The 23303-nt window shown below is 42.3% G+C and overlaps 2 protein-coding genes across 2 annotated transcripts in view; one reads left to right on the forward strand and one right to left on the reverse strand.

The window, feature by feature from the left end:
* The window catches only part of LOC114661106 (retinoic acid-induced protein 1), a 684250-nt gene that overhangs the window by 585026 nt on the left and 75921 nt on the right, over positions 1-23303 (forward strand).
* Positions 10272-11509, reverse strand: LOC114661116 (histone H1.0-B-like). Its single transcript, XM_028814251.2, has one exon. It carries the CDS (start codon positions 11264-11266, stop codon positions 10661-10663), a length of 606 nt encoding a protein of 201 aa, XP_028670084.2. The 5' UTR covers positions 11267-11509; the 3' UTR covers positions 10272-10660.

Consider the following 23303-nt stretch of genomic DNA (forward strand, 5'->3'; position numbering starts at 1 on the left):
CGAGACATCTCGTTTCTGTGTTACTGTAATGCGCTTGCAAAAACGACACTTTCTATCCAGCGTCCCAGTTCAAGGTCAAGGGTATCCGCTGCCATTCAATGCAGTTTTGAGTGGGAGACGGAATCCCACCCTGGATGGGGTAGGAGTCCATCGCAGGAAATATTCGGTTACACACTTATTCGAGGTCAACCCTGACGTGCGACACTGCCATTGTAAAATCATGCAAAATCCGCACACGCAGTGACTAAATATGGAATTCTTTTCTATGGAAGAAATTACATGTAATCAAGCCTGTAAATGACGTTAATTTTGGTACAGGATCATTTAATAAATAACACCAGTAATAAAAATAAAATGAAGTGTTTTTTTCACTCTGGTGCCCCTTTTCAAGAAGAGTTTAGTCACGTACAGTACGTGAAAGCATTTGTTTAGAAAATCTAATTGTTTTCTACCGTATATATTTTCATTAACATGTATAGGGGGTTATTATGTGCTGGTGAGGGTGATTGTTGCAGTTTTTAATCTTCTTGTCTGGTTTTGTATAATATTGTGGCGACCTCAACAAGAAACACAGAAGGACGAAGTAGGAATCGCAGAACAGCATACTGGAACAGTAAAAACGAACGACTTTGAATTTGAACTATTTGCAGTTATCTATGAATCTCTTATTGTTAACGAACCATTAATGAACCCCAAAAAAGACAAAAACAAACCCGCTGATTTCACAAGAATCATCTCCTTCACATCCCACACAGCCCTCCCACTCGAACCAACCGGAAAAAAAAATCCAGCCCTGTCTCCGCCCCCCGCCCCTCTGTTCAGGGTGCCGCCCCCTTCCCTTCCTTTTTCCGTCAATCATACCCCCAATGTCAGTCCTCCTCGCCGTTCTCGCTCTCCCTCGATCGACCCAACAGTCCCTTTCACCCCTGGGATTCCACCTAGCGGGGACGCTATAATACACAGTGCATCCAGAAAGTATTCACAGCACATCACTTTTTCCACATTTTGTTATGTTACAGCCTTATTCCAAAATGGATTAAATTCATTTTTTTCCTCAGAATTCTACACACAACACCCCATAATGACAACGTGAAAAAAGTTTACTTGAGGTTTTTGCAGATTTATTAAAAATAAAAAAACTGAGAAATCCCATGTCCATAAGTATTCACAGCCTTTGCTCAATACTTTGTCGATGCACCTTTGGCAGCAATTACAGCCTCAAGTCTTTTTGAATATGATGCCACAAGCTTGGCACACCTGTCCTTGGCCAGTGTTGCCCATTCCTCTTTGCAGCACCTCTCAAGCTCCATCAGATTGGATGGGAAGCGTCGGTGCACAGCCATTTTAAGATCTCCAGAGATGTTCAATTGGATTCAAGTCTGGGCTCTGGCTGGGCCACTCAAGGACATTCACAGAGTTGTCCTGAAGCCACTCCTTTGATATCTTGGCTGTGTGCTTAGGGTCGTTGTCCTGCTGAAAGATGAACCGTCGCCCCAGTCTGAGGTCAAGAGCGCTCTGGAGCAGGTTTTCATCCAGGATGTCTCTGTACATTGCTGCAGTCATCTTTCCCTTTATCCTGACTAGTCTCCCAGTCCCTGCCGCTGAAAAACATCCCCACAGTATGATGCTGCCACCACCATGCTTCACTGTAGGGATGGTATTGGCCTGGTGATGAGCGGTGCCTGGTTTCCTCCAAACGTGACGCCTGGCATTCACACCAAAGAGTATTTAATCTTTGTCTCATCAGACCAGAGAATTTTCTTTCTCATGGTCTGAGAGTCCTTCAGGTGCCTTTTGACAAACTCCAGGTGAGCTGCCATGTGCCTTTTACTAAGGAGTGGCTTCCGTCTGGCCACTCTACCATACAGGCCTGATTGGTGGATTGCTACAGAGATGGTTGTCCTTCTGGAAGGTTCTCCTCTCTCCACAGAGGACCTCTGGAGCTCTGACAGAGTGACCATCAGGTTCTTGGTCACCTCCCTGACCAAGGCCCTTCTCCCCCGATCGCTCAGTTTAGATGGCCTGCCAGCTCTAGGAAGAGTCCTGGTGGTTTTGAACTTCTTCCACTTACAGATGATGGAGGCCACTGTGCTCATTGGGACCTTCAAAGCAGCAGAAATTTTTCTGTAACCTTCCCCAGATTTGTGCCTCGAGACAATCCTGTCTCGGAGGTCTACAGACAATTCCTTTGACTTCATGCTTGGTTTGTGCTCTGACATGAACTGTCAACTGTGGGACCTTATATAGACAGGTGTGTGCCTTTCCAAATCATGTCCAACCAACTGAATTAACCACAGATGGACTCCAATGAAGCTGCAGAAACATCTCAAGGATGATCAGGGGAAACAGGATGCACCTGAGCTCAATTTTGAGCTTCATGTCAAAGGCTGTGAATACTTATGTACATGTGCTTTCTCAATTGTTTTATTTTTAATAAATTTGCGAAAATCTCAAGTAAACTTTTTTCACGTTGTCATTATGGGGTGTTGTGTGTAGAATTCTGAGGAAAAAAATGAATTTAATCCATTTTGGAATAAGGCTGTGACATAACAAAATGTGGAATAAGTGATGCGCTGTGAATACTTTCTGGATGCACTGTATTTCTCCCTGCTTACTGATATTGCATTATAACTGTTTTTTTCATATACTGTATATGTTTCACTTGCTCTCTATGTGAATACAAGGTGGTGTAACTCTGGACATGTAAAAGTCAAAATCTCCACTTGCTGCAGGGACATCGAACTGTTGGCTGTAAGTCTGCGTCCCTATTACTTGCCCAGAGAGTTTGGACACGTCATTGTTGTTACTGTTTACATCCCTCCTCGGTGACAGCATTCATTCCGCTGTTGCTAAATTACAAACGCAGCACCCTGAGGCGCTTGTGCTAATCGCTGGACACTTTAACCATGTGCCGCTGGACAAAACATTACCTGCCTTCTCCCATTATGTGGATTGTAACATCTGGGGGAAATAGGACTATTGACCTACTGTATGCAAATGTTAAAGACGCATACCGCGCCACCCCGCTGCCTGCGCTTGGGAAAGCAGATCATAACCTGGTTCTGCTTCAGCCTCACTACAAACCAAGAGTGAGGGTCCTACCTACAACCACACGCTCATTCAGGAAGTGGTCCCCTGAGGCAGAGCAGACCCTGAGAGACTGCTTTGAAACTACAGACTGGGATATCCTGCAGGGATCACATAGTGAGAACATTGATGAGGTTGTTGAGTGCACTACTGACTATATCAACTTCTGTATGGACATTGTAGTTCCAGTAAGAACTGTATGCTGCTATGCTAACAACAAGCCATGGATTACAAGTGACATCAAGGGCCTTTTGAACCAGAAGAAAAGGGCTTTTAAAGGTGGTGATCAGCATGAGCTCAAGCACGTGCAGAAGGAACTCCAAGTCCAGCTCAGGGTGGTGAAGGAGCAGTACAGGAGAGAGCTGGAGCAGAAGTTGCAGAATAACAGCATGACGGAAGTGTGGGATGGGATGAAGATCATCACTGGCTGCAGCTCGAAGCGGGGTGCCACCATCAAGAGAGATGTGGAGAGAGCAAACATGATGAACAACTTCTTTAACAGGTTTGATCACCCTAACCCACTCTCTGTACCCTCCACCCATCCTTCTGCTGATACCAGCATAGGAGAGACATCCCCACCCACAATTACAGCAGCCCAGGTAAGCAGAGAGCTGAGGAGACTTCATGCCAGCAAAGCAGTGGGTCCAGATGGAGTATCGCCATGACTGCTGAAGGCCTGTGCGTCGGAGCTGGGGAGTCCTCTACAGCGCATCTTCAACCTAAGCCTGGAACAGAGGAGAGTCCAGAGGCTTTGGAAAACATCTTGCATCACTCCAGTCCCAAAGGTATCACGTCCTAGTGAGCTGAACGACTTCCGGCCTGTCGCTCTGACGTCACATGTGATGAAGACCATGGAGTGGCTGCTGCTTCACCACCTGAGGCCATAGATCCGCCATGCCCTTGACCCTCTGCAGTTTGCATACCAGGAGAAGGTGGGAGCAGAGGATGCCATCATCTACATGCTACACCGATCCCTCTCTCACTTGGACAGAGGCAGTGGTGCTGTAAGAATTATGTTTCTGGACTTCTCTAGTGCCTTCAGCACCATCCAACCTCTGCTCCTTAGGGACAAGCTGACTGAGATGGGAGTAGATTAATATCTAGTGACATGGATCGTGGACTATCTTACAGACAGACCTCAGTTTGTGCGTCTCGGGAACTGAAAGTCTGACATTGTGGTCAGCAACACAGAAGCGCTGCAGGGGACTGTACTTTCTCTGGTCCTGTTCAGCCATATATATATCGGACTTCCAATACAACTCGGAGTCCTTCCACGTGCAAAAGTTCGTTGATGACACTGCTATCGTGGGCTGCATCAGGAGTGGGCAGGAGGAGGAGTATAGGAACCTCATCAAGGACTTTGTTAAATGGTGCGACTCAAACCACCTACAACTGAACACCAGCAAACCCAAGGAGCTGGTGGTGGATTTTAGGAGGCCCAGACCCCTCATGGACCCCGTGATCATCAGAGGTGACTGTGTGCAGATGGTGCAGACCTATAAATACCTGGGAGTGCAGCTGGTTGATAAATTGGACTGGACTGCCAATACTGATGCTCTGTGTAAGAAAGGACAGAGCCGACTATACTTCCTTAGAAGACTGGCGTCCTTCAACATCTGCAATAAAATGCAATCAGATGGTTGTAGCAAGCACCCTCTTCTATGCGGTGGTGTGCTGGGGGACAACATAAAGAAGAGGGATGCCTCACGCCTGGACAAACTGATGAGGAAGGCAGGCTCTATTGTAAGCACGGAGCTGAACAGTTTGACATCTGTGGTGGAGTGACGGGTGCTGAGCAGACTCCTGTCAATCATGGAGAATCCACGGCATCCACTGAACAGGATCATCTCCAGACAGAGGAGCAGCTTCAGTGACAGACTGCTGTCACCATCCTGCTCCACTGACAGACTGAGGAGATCGTTCCTCCACCACACTATGCGACTCTTCAATTCCACCCGGATGGGTAAACGTTAAAATTATACAAAGTTATTGTATGTCTGTATACCTGCATTGTTATCACTCATTAATTTAATATTGTTCTTTATCAGTATGCTGCTGCTGGAGTATGGGAATTTCCCCTTGGGATTAATAAAGTATCTATCTATCTATCTATCTATCTATCTATCTATCTATCTATCTATCTATCTATCTATCTATCTATCTATCTATCTATCTAGAAAGAATCAAGGCAGACAACACTAAATGATGAAAGGCTGCAACGGCTTCAGCGTCAGACCCACTAAATAGGCAATAATGCAAAGGAAGAATGAAAATTGGGATGAACATAAATAAAAAGTAAAAAAAAGAACTGCTTAGTTTTTATTAAGACTCGGGGGCTTCGCTCGCCAACCCTTAAGGCTGCGCTACGCACCAGCAACTTCGTGTCTCTGCTGCTCGCGTATGTCGATTTCACTTTCACCATACTACAAATCATTTAATTCTCGCGGAAAGACCTTGTAATGTTCTTTAGGTTGAAGTAGCGACACACTCAGAATAACATTTCAAATGCTGTTTATTTTGAACCCTGTTTAACCAACTCTCCATACAGCGTGCTTTTTTAAAACCGCACCCTTCCTTCAAGATGTCATTTGTCCCAAAAGATGCAGACCATAGCAATTAATACCTGAACATAAAGTAATCGACAAAAGTATTATTGAAAAATCGTATACAACCTCTTCATTGGGAAGAAACACTACTTTTCCCTAATGGCAGCACGAATTAGATGATCTACGAGTCTCCGACGTAAACGTTAAATCCGAACAATATATGCGATTTCTTTTCGCTGTTCCGTTATTTCACCTAGTGATAATTTCCGTTTGTTTGCGCTGATGTGATCTTTGCAATCATTTTTTACAGACTTTCGAATTTTAGTAATTTCATTATCCATAACCTGCTCTGCATGTGTATCACGCTGTTTTTTAACCTCTTTAAAACGTTTTACTCTCTCATCTACTCTTTGTCTTTTATTTCCAACCCCAGGCGTGGTTAAATCTCTTGGCACAAAGTCTCATCACGCAGGACGTGAAATTATCTCTCTGAAAAAGTCACGTCTTGTCCCAAGATTTTTTTTATCATAATAGAAATATTGTTAGAGAGATATCAATAATAAGAGACACGGTTCACATATCAAGGTGCACCTCCCAGCCTGCATGAGAGCGCATATTATGGGATGTTAAAAAAGCGAAGGAGATGCACGTGTGCTGCAGTAGTCATTTCCTTTGTTTGTTATAAGTAAGAGTCAGTAGTGTCCTGAATTAATAAGAATTGTGTGTTAATGACCAGAGACCACCGGTGGCGCAGTGGTAGCGCTGCTGCCTCGCAGTTAGGAGACCTGGGTTCGCTTCCCAGGTCCTCCCTGCATGGAGTTTGCATGTTCTCCCCGTGTCTGAGTGGGTTTCCTCCCACAGTCCAAAGACATGCAGGTTAGGTGGATTGGCGATTCTAAATTGGCCCTAGTGTGTGCTTGGTGTTTGTGTGTGTCCTGCGGTGGGTTGGCACCCTGCCCGGGATTGGTTCCTGCCTTGTGCCCTGTGTTGGCTGGGATTGGCTCCAGCAGACTCCCGTGACCATGTGTTCGGATTCAGCGGGTTGGAAAATGGATGGATGGATGGATGGATGGATGGAAAAAACGGAAATTGGTTGGAACAAAAATCTGCAACCCCAGGACTGAGTTTGGGAGCCACTGCCTTATTGTCCCTCCCTCTCTCTCTTTCTGTTTTTTGTAGAAATTACAAACTAAGTCTGGTATATTTTTATTAAAATGTAATAAGCAGTTACTGTATATGGGGAATATGCAGGCTTTTTTGAAGTCGTTGACAGAATTTTCATTCTGCTTTTCCAGGTGTTCTTGTTATTTAATTGATTATTTACTAATTAGCGGGTCTGACACTGAAGTCGTTGCTGCTTTCATCATCCTGGGTGTCTACTATGCTGGTTGTTAATTGTCACTATTAGGGTTAAATGAAACAGGAAATGATAGATAGATAGATAGATAGATAGATAGATAGATAGATAGATAGATAGATAGATAGATAGATAGATAGATAGATAGATAGATACTTTATTAATCCCAAGGGGGAAATTCACATACTCCAGTAGCAGCATACTGATACAAAAAACAATATTAAATTAAAGATTGATAACAATGCAGGAAAAAACAGACAATAACTTTGTATAATGTTAACGTTTACCAACCCGGGTGGAATTGAAGAGTCGCATAGTTTGGGGAAAATAATAAGAAAACGACAAAAGAGAGTTAAGCATTTATACCTTTAGAGAAAACAGAAATATTTCTAAATGTCTTATGAATGTAAAAACCATACTGTTGTGTTTTCCTGAATGCAGAATAAGAGACGAGTAAAAAAAGACCAGCTAATTAAATGAGATCAGTTATTGATTATTATCACCGATTGGGAATCTGGTTGGAACAAAAACCTGCAGCCACAGGGGGTCCCCAGAACCGAATTTGGGAACCACTGACCTAATAGCTAATGTTTGTAGGGCGTATTGGTGCAAAATGACTGCAGCTGCTTCATCCAGATGGATTGTATACATTGGTGATGGTTGAAGTGGCTCCCCGTTGTCTATGTAAAGTGCTTTGAGTAGGTTGGAAAGGCGTTATATAAATGTAATTTTTATTAATAAGGATGGACGCGGATGCCTGTGAACCTGCGAGTTGGATGTCACGTGTTACTCACCTGCTTTGTCTCGAAAAATGACCGGGTGACTGTAATCTCTGCTCAAACCATTAGATGGCAGCAAAAAACCAATCAAACCAGTAGCCCATACCTTATAAGCACAAGTCCCGCTTCTCACTGGGGGCCCCGCTTTTTATTTCAGCTGATGTTCTCAAATCAATAATACTTTTACAATCAATAGTTTCAATCACATTGTTGTTGAATATATTTAATGCCATGGTATAACTATGGGTGGGTAGCGCCGCTGCCTCGCAGTAAGGAGACCTGGGTTCGCTTCTCGGATCCTCCCTGCGTGGAGTTCTGCATGTTCTCCCCGTGTGTGGGGGTTTCCTCCGGTCCTCCCACAGTCCACAGATATGCAGGTGAGGAGCATTGACGATTCTAAATTGTCCCTATTGTGTGCTTGGTGTGTGTGTGTGTGTGTGTGTGCCCTGCGGTGGGCTAGCGCCCTGCCCGGGGTTTGTTTCCTGCCTTGCACCCTGTGTTGGCTGGGTTTGGCTCCAGCAGACCCCCGTGACCCTGTAGTTAGAATATAGCAGGTTGGATAATGGATGGATGGTATAATTATGGGGAAGGCAGCGTGTTTAGTGGAAACTCGTTCGACCAGCAAATCTTGGTAGGTAAGAAAATGAACAAACGGGAACTGTTTCAACGTGAACCACTACCGGGTTCGGGTGAACTTTCCGTTGGGTCTTAAATTCTTCACTCCCAAACACTTGTTCTGATGGGTCAAAACTTTCCGCGATCTTCGTGCAGCGTAATAATGGACATGTCAATGGCTCCACCTTTTAACCATCAGTTCGCGTAAACCAGTAGTTGAGACAGAGCCATCTCAGGCAGCATCAAACGCAAAGCAGGATCCAGAGCTGACTCAGCTTTGGACGCTTTAAACCGAACGTAAATCTACGCCCATACTGGGAGACTTGAGAAAATACGCCATTGCTCGTCTATTGCATAGGCAGGACAAGAGCACTAACCGCTCAGTCCTGATTAAAACTAGCATGGTTTCTGGATACATGTATTCCCATAAAACATTTTAAAGAACACGATCAGATACTTTAAACGTCCCTTTCGTGAGATCTGACGTGGTGGTTTTCTCACTGCACTAAGTGAGTTCATGAATGCAGCGGGGCCTTCATGCTTTTCATTATGAGAAATGAAGAAATCTGGGGGGAGTGTTGCAATGATCGCATGAACAAAAATTAAAAAAAAAGCATTATTTTTTATTTGAAGCATTAATTGTTGGAAACTACGGCTTCGTTTGCAGACCTGTAAGAGCAGTAGATACGATGACATAAAGGACAGGACTGAAGCCGCATATGTAAATTGCTGGATAGCGGGGAGCTTCCCGGGAGGAAAATCGGTAACCGTTTCAAGGCAGGGTGTCGAGCCTTTCTTACTTAAAATGGTATCAACACAGATATGTTCAAGACACTATCGTCTACACGCCGATTAATAGTGTGCGTTTAGCGTGGATATGGTGATATACGCAAGGCAAAAATGTTCCACCGTGTTACGCTAATATTGTTGTTTGGCACTTATGCATGGAGGAAAAAGGCCCTGGACTGAGCGCCAGCCCGTAGCGGGACACAATCGTGCGTGCACACACACACACACACAGGCAATTCTTGTTAATTCACGTAACCCTGCACATTCATATGGGTGAGAATATCACTCACTAAACTGGAGGACCTCCGTCCGTTGTGCCGCTGGAGATGAAAAATATTTGTCCCTCTTTCCAGCGCCAAGGCTCTAGGAGGCGGAGCCAATTTCCACAGCAACAGAGGCATGACAGGTAACCGTAGACGGGGTAAACAGACAAGTTAAATTATGTGAATGAAAACGAGATGTTTCTACATGACACCCACCGCTAGTCTGGATATCGGCAGACTTTGCTTTCTGCAGGTTGTAAATAGCGCGGCTGTTGCTGCCAATAACGTTCATCCCAGATTAGCTTTATTCAACTCCAGAAACTTCTCACACCAGTCGATGCTGATTTGAAAGTCTGCAGAAATGTATCTCTACATGTATTTTATAATTCCGCCATCGTACCCTTTCATCGCCGTTAGAGCAAGATGACCGCCTTTCTAATGTGTTATACAGCCTCGACACATCGCTGAGAAGTTTTTCAGACAACTACACAAAGGCAACTCAGGCGCCCGTATATTTCCTTCACCCACCACCCACAGCAATAGTGAAAGGAATTACAGAACCAGACCCATCAGCACAACTTACCCAAAAGCAAAAAAAGCAGTTTTCGGCACAAGTGACTATATCGTTATTCTCTGGTTTTCTATGGGCCAAAAGAAAAGTCGCTTTTTTTGTTTGGTGCGACTCATCCCTCCATCTCAAATTCTTCGATCGTCCTCTCTTCAGCTCTTTCGTCGCCTCAGGTGCGCGCTGCTTAGCGACACCACAGCTCACCTGCTTCTTCAGCGCAGCGCTCTCCACCCCTCCCTATCAACTCTCACAAATGCACTCTACACATTGTCCAACTGGCCGATTTTTGTTTTATTATTCAATTAATTTACATTTTCAGAATGGTTTGCATAATTTTACAACACGTTATCATATACAATTACTCATAGGGTCAATTTCATTACTACTCGTTTACGTTCATGTCTAACCGAAGCTTGTGAACGTACACAACACCCCCCCCCCCCCCCCCCCTTAACAGTTTAAGCTCATCATAAGAACAATACAAAGTATAAATATGTAGTGGTCGGGGGTCAACTGCTCCCAGAGCCACAGAACTGTAACATTGGTTTCTACAAAAAGATCCGGAGAAAAAGTCCGTATAAGCTGATAGAAAAAAGAAGTCTGCGTTTTTACATCAGTCCTCCTTTGCAAAAAAGTCTATATACAAACGTTATGTTTTACTTCTTTTTCCCTGCCTTTCTGGGGCTCGCCTTCGCTTTCGGCTTGGCCGTCTTGACTTTTTTCGGTTTGCTCGCCCTTGCGGCTTTCGCCTTTTTAACCTTTTCAGACTTTTTGGGCTTTTCCGCCGTTTTCTTCTTTTCGGCGGCCGTCTTTTTCACTTTCTTTTCTGCAGCCTTGGGCTTCTTAGCTTTTCCGGGAGACTTGGCTATTTTTTTAGGCTTGGCCACCTTTTTGGGCTTAGCGGCTCGAGGTGGCTTCTTTTTGGTCTTCTCGGCTGCCCGTGGCTTTGTCACCTTCTTACTCTCGTCCATCTTGGCAAGTTTGAAGGAGCCGGACGCCCCCATGCCCTTGGTGTGTCGTAGGGTGCCGGTGGTCACTAGTCTTTTCAGCGCTAGCTTGATCTGGGAGTCGGCGTTGTCTCCCACCTTGAAGTTGCCTTTGATGTACTTCTGGATGGCCTGTCTGGAGGACCCGGTTCGGTTTTTCTCCGCGTGAATAGCGGCTTTAATCATATCCGCGTATTTGGGAGTGGACGCGCTCCTTTTTGCACCTTTCCCCTTTTTAGCCTTCTGGGGAGGCTGCGCGGCTGCAGTTTCCGACATGGTATCTACTTTTGACGAGTCTTCTCAAATTGCTTCTTTTTTTGACAGGTGTCTAATGTGTCACTCGGGACGGCGCGATGATTTCTGTGCCGACTGTTCCGCTTGTTCTGGCGTGGATCGCGACTCTCGGGGTCCTCCTTGTCCCTGGACAGCTCTGGCTCTACGACTCCTGGTTGTGTCCCCGTTGCCCTCAGCTCGCCGACGTACTTCGTCCCGCTTTCTGCCTCTCACTCTCCTAGCTGCTCCCGAGACGTATATTATGCCTCCGTGCGGACGTGATTGAGAACACCAACTGCCAGCAGCTGATCCAGCAGCCTGGGTGAAACTCACATACTCCGGTTTGTGTTTTCTCATCCTGTCATTTCTGGCAAATTTTCCGCCCCCTGGGTGAGGGGCGTCCAGTACCTCACTCGGATGGACTGTGGACACCCTGGGCTTGCCGGCAGTACACCTTTTGGACGGTTGTCTACGCGACGAGTAACTTTTATTCGCGAAAAACCGGGCTGAAGTGCAGGTTGCGAAGCTCAATTTTGCCAGATTCCCTCAATTTTGACCCCGATATCGGACAGCCCGGGACTTAACATCGTCTATACTTTAAAGATCAATCACTGCCCTACCGATTCGCCCGAAGTCGGCTCCTGTCGAATACTCTTTTTGCGTTTAATACAGCGAAAGAGTTCGATAACTAACACAACTCCGCCATTGACTTTGAATGACGTGGTTCTGATTATTTGTTGTTAAGAGCGTTATAATTACAAGAGAAAAATAAAAAGAGTTACGAAACTACACACTTTGGGGTGATGTGTTTTCACTCGTCGGGGCACTGTGGTGTTTCACTGCCGTAAGATTTTTATTTTTTTGTCTTTTGCTTTTCTCTTACGCAAGCCTGCAGTCAGCTAGCTTGCCCAGCTTCCTGTTGCTAGGAAAGTTGCCAAGGACTCGAACCGTTGCGTGATTCCGATCAAGTACCGCAATCGAGATGGGGGTTATCGTGTACCCACATGAGTGTCTGGGTGGGCTGCTACGGGGTTGGGGCTGTTAAACGGGGTCTGCTAACAGCCGTCGTTGTCCTGATTAGCACTTGCGGTGCAGCTTATTGCCAGTTGAGCCGCGCATTTCGGGCGCCCTGAGCATACTGTCTTATGAGCACGAATTCGGTCTATTAGACATCCGACTAAGATGTTTCTAAAGTTTATTTATTATTTCGAGTGGGAACAAGCGGTTACAATTTACTCCATGAACGCCATCTTGAATTGCTGAACACTCTTGGTGACATGATCGATTTACTTTTGTTGTGAGTCTGCTTTCACGTTGCCTTTTCAGGAATACCAGGGACAAAGGATCGTGATAGCCAACCGGATTCACTGTATGTATCTTCATTGCAAACGGACTGTGCATTTCTCAGATAACAAAAATAAAAACATATATCACACAATATAATAAAGATACGCCATAATGAGAAGGCATATTACAAAATGCAGCGAGACACAAGCATGCAACAGTTTTATGTATTCTAATAGATGTATACATGCAACATACATATGTATTCAGATACTGCACATTACAAAAGCGATAAACTCAACACAACAAAGCAGATTTTTATAATAATGATAATAAACATAATACAGCAGTGGTAGAATATACAACTGATGTACAATATACATTGAAGTAACATTTTACAGCAGTTTAATTAATTTTTCTGGATTTTTGTTGTGGTTCACAATCTCCAGCTACACAGAACTACACACCTTATGGGATGGAGGTCAAAGTTTCATTAGACAATATTAGAAATATGTATTAAAATGTAATAGGAAAACAAAGGTAAAGGTTATTTTTCCACATTGAAAAAAGGAAAGAAACCCAATACATCAGTTGTGTGTAGCCTGCCAGCCAAAATGCTGTGTTTCTCTTTTAAGAATTGAAATAAACTTGCATTCTTCCCTTTGTAGATGCACCCTGTCACAGACCTTCACTAACTGAATTAGAATCTTAACATATGAACATATATGACATATATGACTCTTCAATTCCACCCGGGGGGGTAAACATTAACATTATACAAAGTTACTGTCTGTTATACCTGCATTTTTATCACTCTTTAATTTAATATTGTTTTTTTTATCAGTATGCTGCTGCTGGAGTATGTGAATTTTCCCTTGGGATTAATAAAGTATCAGATCTATCTATCTATCTATCTATCTATCTATCTATCTATCTATCTATCTATCTATCTATCTATCTATCTATCTATCTATCTATCTATCTATCTGATTAGATAAACTATTATTAATCCAAGGGGAAATATATGTTGGGCTGGCACCCTGCCCGGGGTTTGTCTCCTGCCTTGCGCCCTGTGTTGGCTGGGATTGGCTCCAGCAGACCCCCGTGACACTGTAGTTAGGATATAGCGGGTTGGATAATGGATGGATGGATGGATGGAAATATATGTGGATATACCTTCATAAAATCAAGCTATATACAGTATGTGTAAATTTCTTTACTCTGCATTTTAATTATTTTTGAATACTGTATAAATGTTCACTGTTCTTACACTGCATGAGAATACAACACATTTCTATATTTGAAAAATATGATTAAAATAGATTAATAGATTAAAAAAAAAGATTAAAACAGATGTGAAATTTACCTTACAAGTATAAAAAAAATTGTGCTTCAGGTCTAGCTTCTTCTTTTTTATCGATTCATCTATTATAAAAAAAAATCTTGGGAGGGAGACGAGATGTGATCGTCTCAGAAGACACTTTGATGTCACACGCAACAAGGCAGTGAGACCAAAGGACAGCTGCTGACAGGCTTTTAAATGATTGACGCGCAGCACGACAAGCAGAACACACAGCTCGCCAGCAGCAGCAGCAAGACAGCAGCTGATCTGACCGCATCTCCTCAGCGTGTGTTTACTCGGTGAAATAATGGAACAGCGAAAAGAGATAGAATATATTGTTTGGATTTAAACTTTAAGTCAGAGACTTGTAGATCGTCAAATTCGTGTTGCCAGCGAGAATCAAAAGATTCCAAAAACGTTGGTGCGGTATGAAGTACCGTGAGACAGAGACTTTTAACATGAGATTCTTTCAAGTCACGCCCTGCTTACAACTATTTTCAAACAAGACCACGGTCATCTAACCTCTCAGTCTTGTCAATGCTTTTGTCAGACACACTTCCTGCGCTCTCAGCTCTTATAAATTTTATCAAGACAATTTTATACATTCTAGATGACACGTCAATGAAAAGCGAAGAAGAAAGAGCATGGACAAACATTCAAGAAAGTCATTTTATTTATTAGAGAGAAAGAAACGATATTCACTCACAGGCAGTTATATGTTGCATTGTCACGATGAAAGTCCAAACAGGGAATCAAAATTCAATGCAACCTTGAAGAAAAGTTAATTCCAAATATTGTTTTTAGAAAATATTTAAAGTAAAAGTGAAAATAATGCATAGCCTATGTAACAATTACCATGAAAATAACAATCTCTTTAAATTGCATATCCGGTAAACCAAACCTGGGGGTGGGCGAGCAAAGCAAGCAGGGGGCAGAGCCCCCTTGTTATTTTGTAAAAAAAATCACAAACTATCCAGTTAAATACACTTAATCTAGTTCAGAGTCTTAAGAGCCAGAGTCCCTCCAAACAACATGGGACACAAAACACACACACATTTTAAAAGGTGCCATAGTGGTTGCTCAGAGCAGTGCCATAGGGGAATTATTTTTGATTCCTTAAAGAACCCATGTACATGAAAGTTCCAGAAAGATCCTTATTTAGATTAGTAACAGGCTCCATAAATAACCAGTAATAGACTTATATTTCAAAGAACTGTTGCTGCATGCACTAACTCGGGCAAAGCTCAAGTTGTCTTGACCTGTTGTATCCTAGCATATGTCGAAAGATTCATTTTTCCACATGTGAGGAACCTTTTCAAAGCCCAAAGACCTAATTTTGCACGCTAGGAACTCTTCACAGAATGAAAAGGTTCTTGTCAAGTAATGGTTCTGCAAGCAACCACACAACTTTGAAAGAGTGCATATACAGGGTTGATCTGAAGTTACCATGAGAAACCCATACAGCCATGAGAAGAGCATGCGGATTCTGCACAGATAGCTTCTAAGCCCTCAAGAACATATAGTTTCGAACGAGAGAATAATATTCAGTGTTTCAAACTCATTTTTTCTAAAGTTAGGTAGCAGCAACTCTGATCTCTGTGCCACTTGCATAAAATCAAGCTATACACAGTATGTATCTATCTATCTATCTATCTATCTATCTATCTATCTATCTATCTATCTATCTATCTATCTATTCTTTTACTCAGTATTTTTATCATTTTTATAATTTTGTACATGTGGACATCCCAAAATGTCATTGTTATAACAGGCATATCGTCAAATTTGGTGTCAATTACGTAAATGGGATGATCAGCAATAATTACTGGACCGTATTCAGAGAGCAGTAACCTGGTAAGTTAGCAGGTTAGTCGTGCATGCTGGGAGAGTTGGAGCTCAAGTGGGTCTGAGCATATTATATCTGGTTATATCGATGGCCCTGCACTAATTGTTTTTTGAAACATTTTAACAGTAAGCAACCACATTGTATCAACTGGTGCTCGAATAACGTTCTTGAGGTAAATGGTAGTAATTTTACTAGTCACCAAAATTATATTCTCTTCACAGACATGCCAGTTTAAATAGTTAGGTCCATAAATATTTGGACAGAGACAACTTTTTTATAATTTTGTTTCTGTACATTACCACAATTAATTTTAAATGAAACAACTCAGATGCAGTTGAAGTGCAGACTTTCAGCTTTAATTCAGTGGGGTGAACAAAACGATTGCATAAAAATGTGAGGCAACTAAAACATTTTTTAACACAATCCCTTCATTTCAGGGGCTCAAAAGTAATTGGACAAATTAAATAACTGGAAATAAAATGTTCATTTCTAATAATTGGTTGAAAACCCTTTGCTGGCAATGACAGCCTGAAGTCTTGAACTCCTGGACATCACCAGATGCTGGGTTTCCTCCTTTTTAATGCTCTGCCAGGCCTTTACTGCAGCGGCTTTCAGTTGCTGTTTGTTTGTGGGCCTTTCTGTCTGAAGTTTAGTCTTCAACAAGTGAAATGCCTGCCCAATTGGATTAAGATCAGGTGACTGACTTGGCCATTCAAGAATTTTCCACTTCTTTGCTTTAATAAACTCCTGGGTTGCTTTGGCTGTATGTTTTGGGTCATTGTCCATCTGTATCATGAATCAATTTGACTGCATTTAGCTGGATTTGAGCAGACAGTATGTCTCTGAACACCTCAGAATTCATTCGGCTGCTTCTGTCCTGTGTCACATCATCAATAAACACAAGTGTCCCAGTGCCACTGGCAGCCATGCACGCCCAAGCCATCACACTGTCTCCACCGTGTTTTACAGATGATGTGGTATGCTTTGGATAATGAGCTGTTCCACGCCTTCTCCATACTTTTTTCTTGCCATCATTCTGGTAGAGGTTGATCTTGGTTTCATCTGTCCAAAGAATGTTTTTCCAGAACTGTGCTGGCTTTTTTAGATGTTCTTTAGCAAAGTCCAATCTAGCCTTTCTATTTTTGAGGCTTATGAGTGGCTTGCACCTTACAGTGCACCCTCTGTATTTACTTTCATGCAGTCTTCTCTTTATGGTAGACTTGGATATCGATACACCGACCCCCTGGAGAGTGTTGTTCACTTGGTTGGCTGTTGTGAATGGGTTTCTCTTCACCATGGAAATGATTCTGCGATCATCCACCACTGTTGTCTTCCGTGGACGTCCAGGTCTTTTTGCGTTGCTGAGTTCACCAGTGCTTGCTTTCTTTCTCAGGATGTACCAATCTGTAGACTTTGCCACTCGTAATATTGTAGCAATTTCTCTGATGTGTTTTTTCTGTTTTCGCAGCTTAAGGATGGCTTCTTTCACCTGCATGGAGAGCTCCTTTGACCGCATGTTGTCTGTTCACAGCAAAATCTTCCACATCCAAGCACCACACCTCAAATCAACTCCAGGTCTTTTATCTGCTTAATTGATAATGACATAACGACGGACTTGATCACACCTGCCCATGAAATAGCCTTTGAGTCAATTGTCCAATTACTTCAGAGCTCCTGAAATGAAGGGATTGTGTTCAAAAAATGCTTTAGTTGCCTGACATTTTTATGCAATCGTTTTGTTCACCCCACTGAATTAAAGCTGAAAGTCTGCACTTCAACTGCATCTGAGTTGTTTCATTTAAAATTCATTGTGGTAATGTACAGAACCAAAATGAGAAAAAAGTTGTCTCTGTCCAAATATTTATGGACCTAACTGTACATGAGACAAAACTGATGGTTTGCCAAAGGTTTGTAGCAGGTGTTCTAAGCATACTTTACATCCTGTGTGATGCTGAATATGAACCCAGACTGGTTCTATCCTGCTTAGTTTTCATGTTTCATATTAAGGGATAAAAACCCAGCCACAGGGGATGCACAAACCAGTGTGTTTCTTCATGCTGGCCCCAAGCACAAATAAATGGGGAGGGTTACGGCAGGAAGAGCATACGGTGTAAAATTTTGACAAATCAATATGCGGACAACAATTTTGGATGATCCACTGTGGCAACCCCTAACAGGAGCAGCCAAAAGAAGAAGGAGGAGAAGATTGTCATTAAGGGATAAAAATACTAATAAACTATATACAAGTGGCACGGTTTCATATAATGGGTGGCAGGGTGGTGCAGTGGTAGTGCTGCTGCCTTGCAGTTAGGAGACCTGAGTTCGCTTCTTGGGTCCTCCCTTCGTGGAGTTTGCCTGTTCTCTCCGTGTCTGTGTGGGTTTCCTCCCACAGTCCAAAGACTGAAGGTTAGGTGCATTGGCGATCCTAAAATTGTGCGGTGTGTGTGCCCTGCGGTGGGTTGGCGCCCTACCCGGGTTTTGTTCCTTCCTTGTTGGCTGGGATTGGCTCCAGCAGACCCCCCGTGACCCTGTGTTAGGATATAGCGGGTTGGATAATGACTGACTGACTGACCTTTTCATTGACTCTTGAAAAGTCGTCTTGAACCACAAAGAAATACATTCCCTTCTGTACCAATAGCCCATTCTATTAACATGAAAGAGTTCTATGTGGACATGAAGTTACAGTTAAAAAAATATTCAGTATCAGAAATAAATGTGGAACATCTGTGGAGATCTAAGTGTGATTGCATTATTGCTAGCTTACAGCTTGTAGAGTAGAGGATTACCCGCTGTGTTCGGAGAGAATGTCTAAAATATAACTCACTTTTCAAGAATAGAAAAATGAGCTAAACAGTCCACTTGTAGATGTAGAGATAGTTTACCTTCCTCCTCTACACATCAGACCTGGATTTGTTAAAACACTGGAAAAAATGCAAATAAGCATTGATGTACTTGAGTAATAGAATTCCGCGGCATTTTTGTAGGTCCTCAGATTAAAGAATTAAAAGATGAAGAGACTTGAAGAGTTGAATTAAGTTGTGAAAGCGGCTCGGCAGAGCTTCAGAAGTGTCTGCATAAACATTTTGAGAAATCAAAAGGATGAAAACAATCCTGAAGTAGTGGGTGACTTTCTCAAGTTGTACCAAACAATGGGGTGCAAATGTTGTCTGTGAAAATTAATTTCTTGGATTCTCACTCGAGACTTTTTACCTTGAAAAACATGGTGCGGCCAGTGAGGAACATGGCATGTGATTTCGTCAGGAGAGTAAGAATATGGAAAAGCGTAACCAAGGAACGTGGAGTTCCAGTAAGCTGGCTGACTACTTCTGGACATTCAAGAGAGAGATAAAGTACAGCAGAAAGTTAATTAAAAAAGGTGAAAATGTGGATTATGTTTGTTATGTTAATAAGCATGCACAGGTAGATCAACTATGAAACTAATGAAGTTTAAGCTTCAAGGCCCCTATCCTGGATGGGCCCCAGAAGCAACTTTAATTTTTCATCCCTCTAATTTTAAAAAAAGCATAGGAAAATTTGATTCATAACAGTGACTTTGACACGTGAGATAATTCAGTACAGCAATTTTAATTGAAATCTGAGATGTAGTGGTTACATATTTAATGTTTATGTGGAACAACCCCACTGAAGATGATAACAGTGATTACCCAGACCTCACTGCTGGTTGCGAAGGGGGCCTCCATGACAGTTCAAGGGCCCCAAAAATATGGGTAGGTTACATTTTTAAAACATTTATGTGGAACAACCCCACTGAAGATGATAACAGTGGTTACCCAGACCTCACTGCTGGGCCGCCATAACAGTCCAAGGGCCCCAAAAATGTGGGCCGACCACCGTAAGCATGAAAGCAATATTTTCAAATTTAGGTTGCATGTCACTCAAAAACCTAACCAGACAGAGAAAATCTTAAAAAATGGGATTTAGCACACAAAATATTATAATTATTTGAATTACATTGTTTATTTGTGTGTGTGGTGATCATGTCAAAATAACCTAATAACATGCATGAGGGGAAAACAACATGATTGTGGACCACAGAAAGGAAAAACAACCATATTTCTGACTTCAGTAATTCTGCAAATCCCAGCTATCTACAGCTATCTGGGAAATCAGGGTTTTAATTCAACTAAATTTGATTAGCATGAATGACTTCAGGATCATTTGCCGTATTCTTCAAATTCCGTGTTAACATTTCTGTATGTAACTCTTTGAGATTTCATTATAATCAACCCTGGATCCCCCCAGAGGTTTTTCTAGGGTTGCTGCTACCTGGAATTTTTGTTTTCTTCTCTTCTGATGTCAGTCTGCCTTATCTAAATTCCATCCATCCATTATCCAACCCACTATATCCTAACTACAGGGTCATGGGGGTCTGCTGGAGCCAATCCCAGCCAACACAGAGCACAAGGCAGGAAACAAACTCAGGGCAGGGCGCCAGCCCACCACAGGCCTTATCTAAATTATAAACAATAAATACATTTTTATTGTTAGGATCCTTTCATGTCAGCCTGAAATTGCTTTTTACTTTATTAAACTAATCTATATGTAAAGTGTGTGCATTATGTCATTTGTGAAGTCTGTAATTGTACTTAACTTGTGTACAACACTCGGAACCTGGACACAAGTGAAGAGCGTTATAAAGAAAACTGAATTGAATTTAAAGCTACAATGTGGTCTCAAGTTGATGAAACAGCAAAGGAATAGCTTGATACTGTAGCTGTAGAACTTCCTCTTACTCGTTTTCCGCACTATAAATTACTGTGTTTTTTGCACTTTGATAAGAGATAATTTTGCAATGCAGACTTAAAGCAATGCAGTGTACAATATGGCAGGTGATAAAGAGGAGTTCCGAGAGGTCACTTAACACATTTTGTACTGTCACAGATGGCTGGGGTTCTTGTCCAGCTAGGGCGCCTCTTAACTGTATGGACCAGGGGAGCAAGCTTGGCCAGGACCGTATCTCTCCCGGAACGCTAGATGGCAGCCCCCCCCTGGGTTGCAATGGTGCCTAGGACTCCACCAGGGCTTCATGGGAGATGGAGTTTGGTGCAGCCCTGTTGGGATCCATGGGTGCCACCAGGGGGTGCTGTAGCTGCTGCTGGACCCTAAAGGGCAGCTCTTCCACCACACCCGGAAGTGCTGCCGGGAACAGGTCATCAAGAACCTGGAGCACTTCTGGGTGCGTTTTAAAAGGAGCCAGCAACCACTACTCTGTGAGCTAGAGTCAGGAGGAGGGAGACAAAGCTTGCCGAGGAGGAGTGGAGGAGAAAAGGAAGAGAAAAGAATTACTACTGTGTGCTATTGTGTTCGGGACTGTGTTGTGAACTCATGGGAACAGGGAAGACATCTCCACGAGGGAAGAAAAAGGAAATAAAAGCCTTGTGCGCTTTGAACGCGTCTGTCTGTGTCAGATTGGCCTTTACAGTACGTACACAGCAATTTCACTGTATATCTTATGACAGTTGGTTCAAGTTCGGTGAAGGGGTACACATTCATCTTAACCAAAGTCTGCTGTAATTTCCGAGTTTCTGTGTTTTGGTGTCAAATCCAAAAAAAATTGCAAAATAAGCATTTTTGCTTATTTCAAGGGGATAAATAAGTTCTCTTTTTAATAGTTTTTTTTTTTAAATTAAATTATCATGCTACTCATTCTGCATTTCCAGGTGCTTAAGCCAATATTTACTAAGGAGCATACCAGTGGGTGTGACTCTGAAGGAGGTGAGCTCTTCAGCATTCGTTATATGCCTTGGGGTCTACTACGCCATCATTAATTGTCATTATTACAATAGAATTAGGGGGATAAACAGAAAGATGACAAAAGAGTTAAACTTTTGTAAATATTCAACAATTCATACATTTCTCATAACATTATTGTGTTTTTTGTTTTTTATTGTCGGAAGAGAAAAAAAAAGACCTGCTAATTAAATAAACAGTGAGATCCATTAGATGGCAAAATGACTCATTGATTTTTGGTTAGAACAAAAGTATCAACCCCAGGACTGATCTGCTGAGAATCACTGAGTTATGGTATAAACGTATTTCTTTTGTTATATTTTCATTACATATGACAAGCTGATATTTATAATTCAGATAATGAAATTTCAACTTAATCCTGAAATTACTCCCTTCATTTCTCAAGGCAATTTAGTTGCAGTAAAGCCTATTTATAGCTGTGGGTGAATACTTTTCTAAATGTATTGTGTTTTATTTGGAATCTCTTTTGAAAGACCTGTGAAAGTTTAGATTCATAAACAGCCTGGCAACAGGAATAAAAAAAAATAACCACTGCTGTTTTGTCTTGGTAGAGTAATATATTACTCTACTTTCTCCTTTTGTATTATTAATATGTAGCCTTTGTCAGAATGTCTCAAATCTCCCAGACTTACCACTGTTTATAAGGTATTGTACTTTATAACTTCTCCCCACCTTCCCTTCTACATCTATAACCTCAGGCAATTAAGTGTAGTAAAAGACAAGCAGGAGTTAAGTTGCAATTTAAATAATGTATTATTGATAATATTCATAAATAATAACAATATGCAAAGTGCATTTGAATATTGGCAACCATACAACCTGATAAATGTTGATGTGTAGTTTCAGGCGGCACACTGACTTGTTAGTTACTTAAAATGTCTCTAGTTAAGGCATCATTGGTGGTCAGCTTTCTTCAGCACATGCCTGTCTCAATATGGCTGCTGAGCTGTGCTCTCCGTTGTGTTGTCATTTTCAGTTCATGGTGTGTGAGATGCTCTTTCATCAGTTTGGTAAGAGAGAGAGAGAGCGTGAGGTAAAGCAGGCAAATTTATAAGTTTTCTTTCCAAACCCTACAGCCAATAGAACGTCATGGTACTTAAAGGTTTCTGATACAAGCCAATTCTAAACAGCCATACTTCACACCTGCCCTCCAAACCATGTGTTAAGTCAGCAGTTCTCAAACTGTGGGGCGCGCCCCCCAGCGTGAATGTTGTCATATGTGGCGTAATTTCACTATTCGTAGGGAAATTTTAAACTTGTAGCGGTGTATCGGCAGCAAAAAATATAGGAATAAATTTTATTAGGGTTTCAAAAAAACGTTAGGGGGGCACGATTAAAACTGTTTTGAAAACTCGGGTCACAAATACTTAAAGGTTGAGAAACTGTGTTAAGGTAAAGCTTGGCAGTTAGGCAGCCCGGCTTTCCTGTGGGGGTTGACTGAGAGACTTTAGCAGAGAAATATTGGTCAAATATGTTTGAGGCACTACCCCCAACCCTGTCATAAAATTACAAAGAGACTAATTCCTCAAAGGGCGGCACCTTGGCACAGTGGTAGCAATAATTACCGGACTGTATTCAGAGAGCAGTAACCTGGTAAGTTAGCTAGTTAGTCGTGCATGCTGGGAGAGTTGGAGCTCAAGTGGGTCTGAGCATATTATATCTTGTTATATCGATGGCCCTGCACTGATTGTTTTTTGAAACATTTTAACAGTAAGCAACCACATTGTATCAACTGGTACTCAAATAAAGTTCTTGAGGTAAATGGTAGTAATTTTAGTCACCAAAATTATATTCTC

The sequence above is a fragment of the Erpetoichthys calabaricus genome, chromosome 11, assembly GCF_900747795.2.
Source record: "Erpetoichthys calabaricus chromosome 11, fErpCal1.3, whole genome shotgun sequence".
Lineage (NCBI taxonomy): Eukaryota > Metazoa > Chordata > Cladistia > Polypteriformes > Polypteridae > Erpetoichthys > Erpetoichthys calabaricus.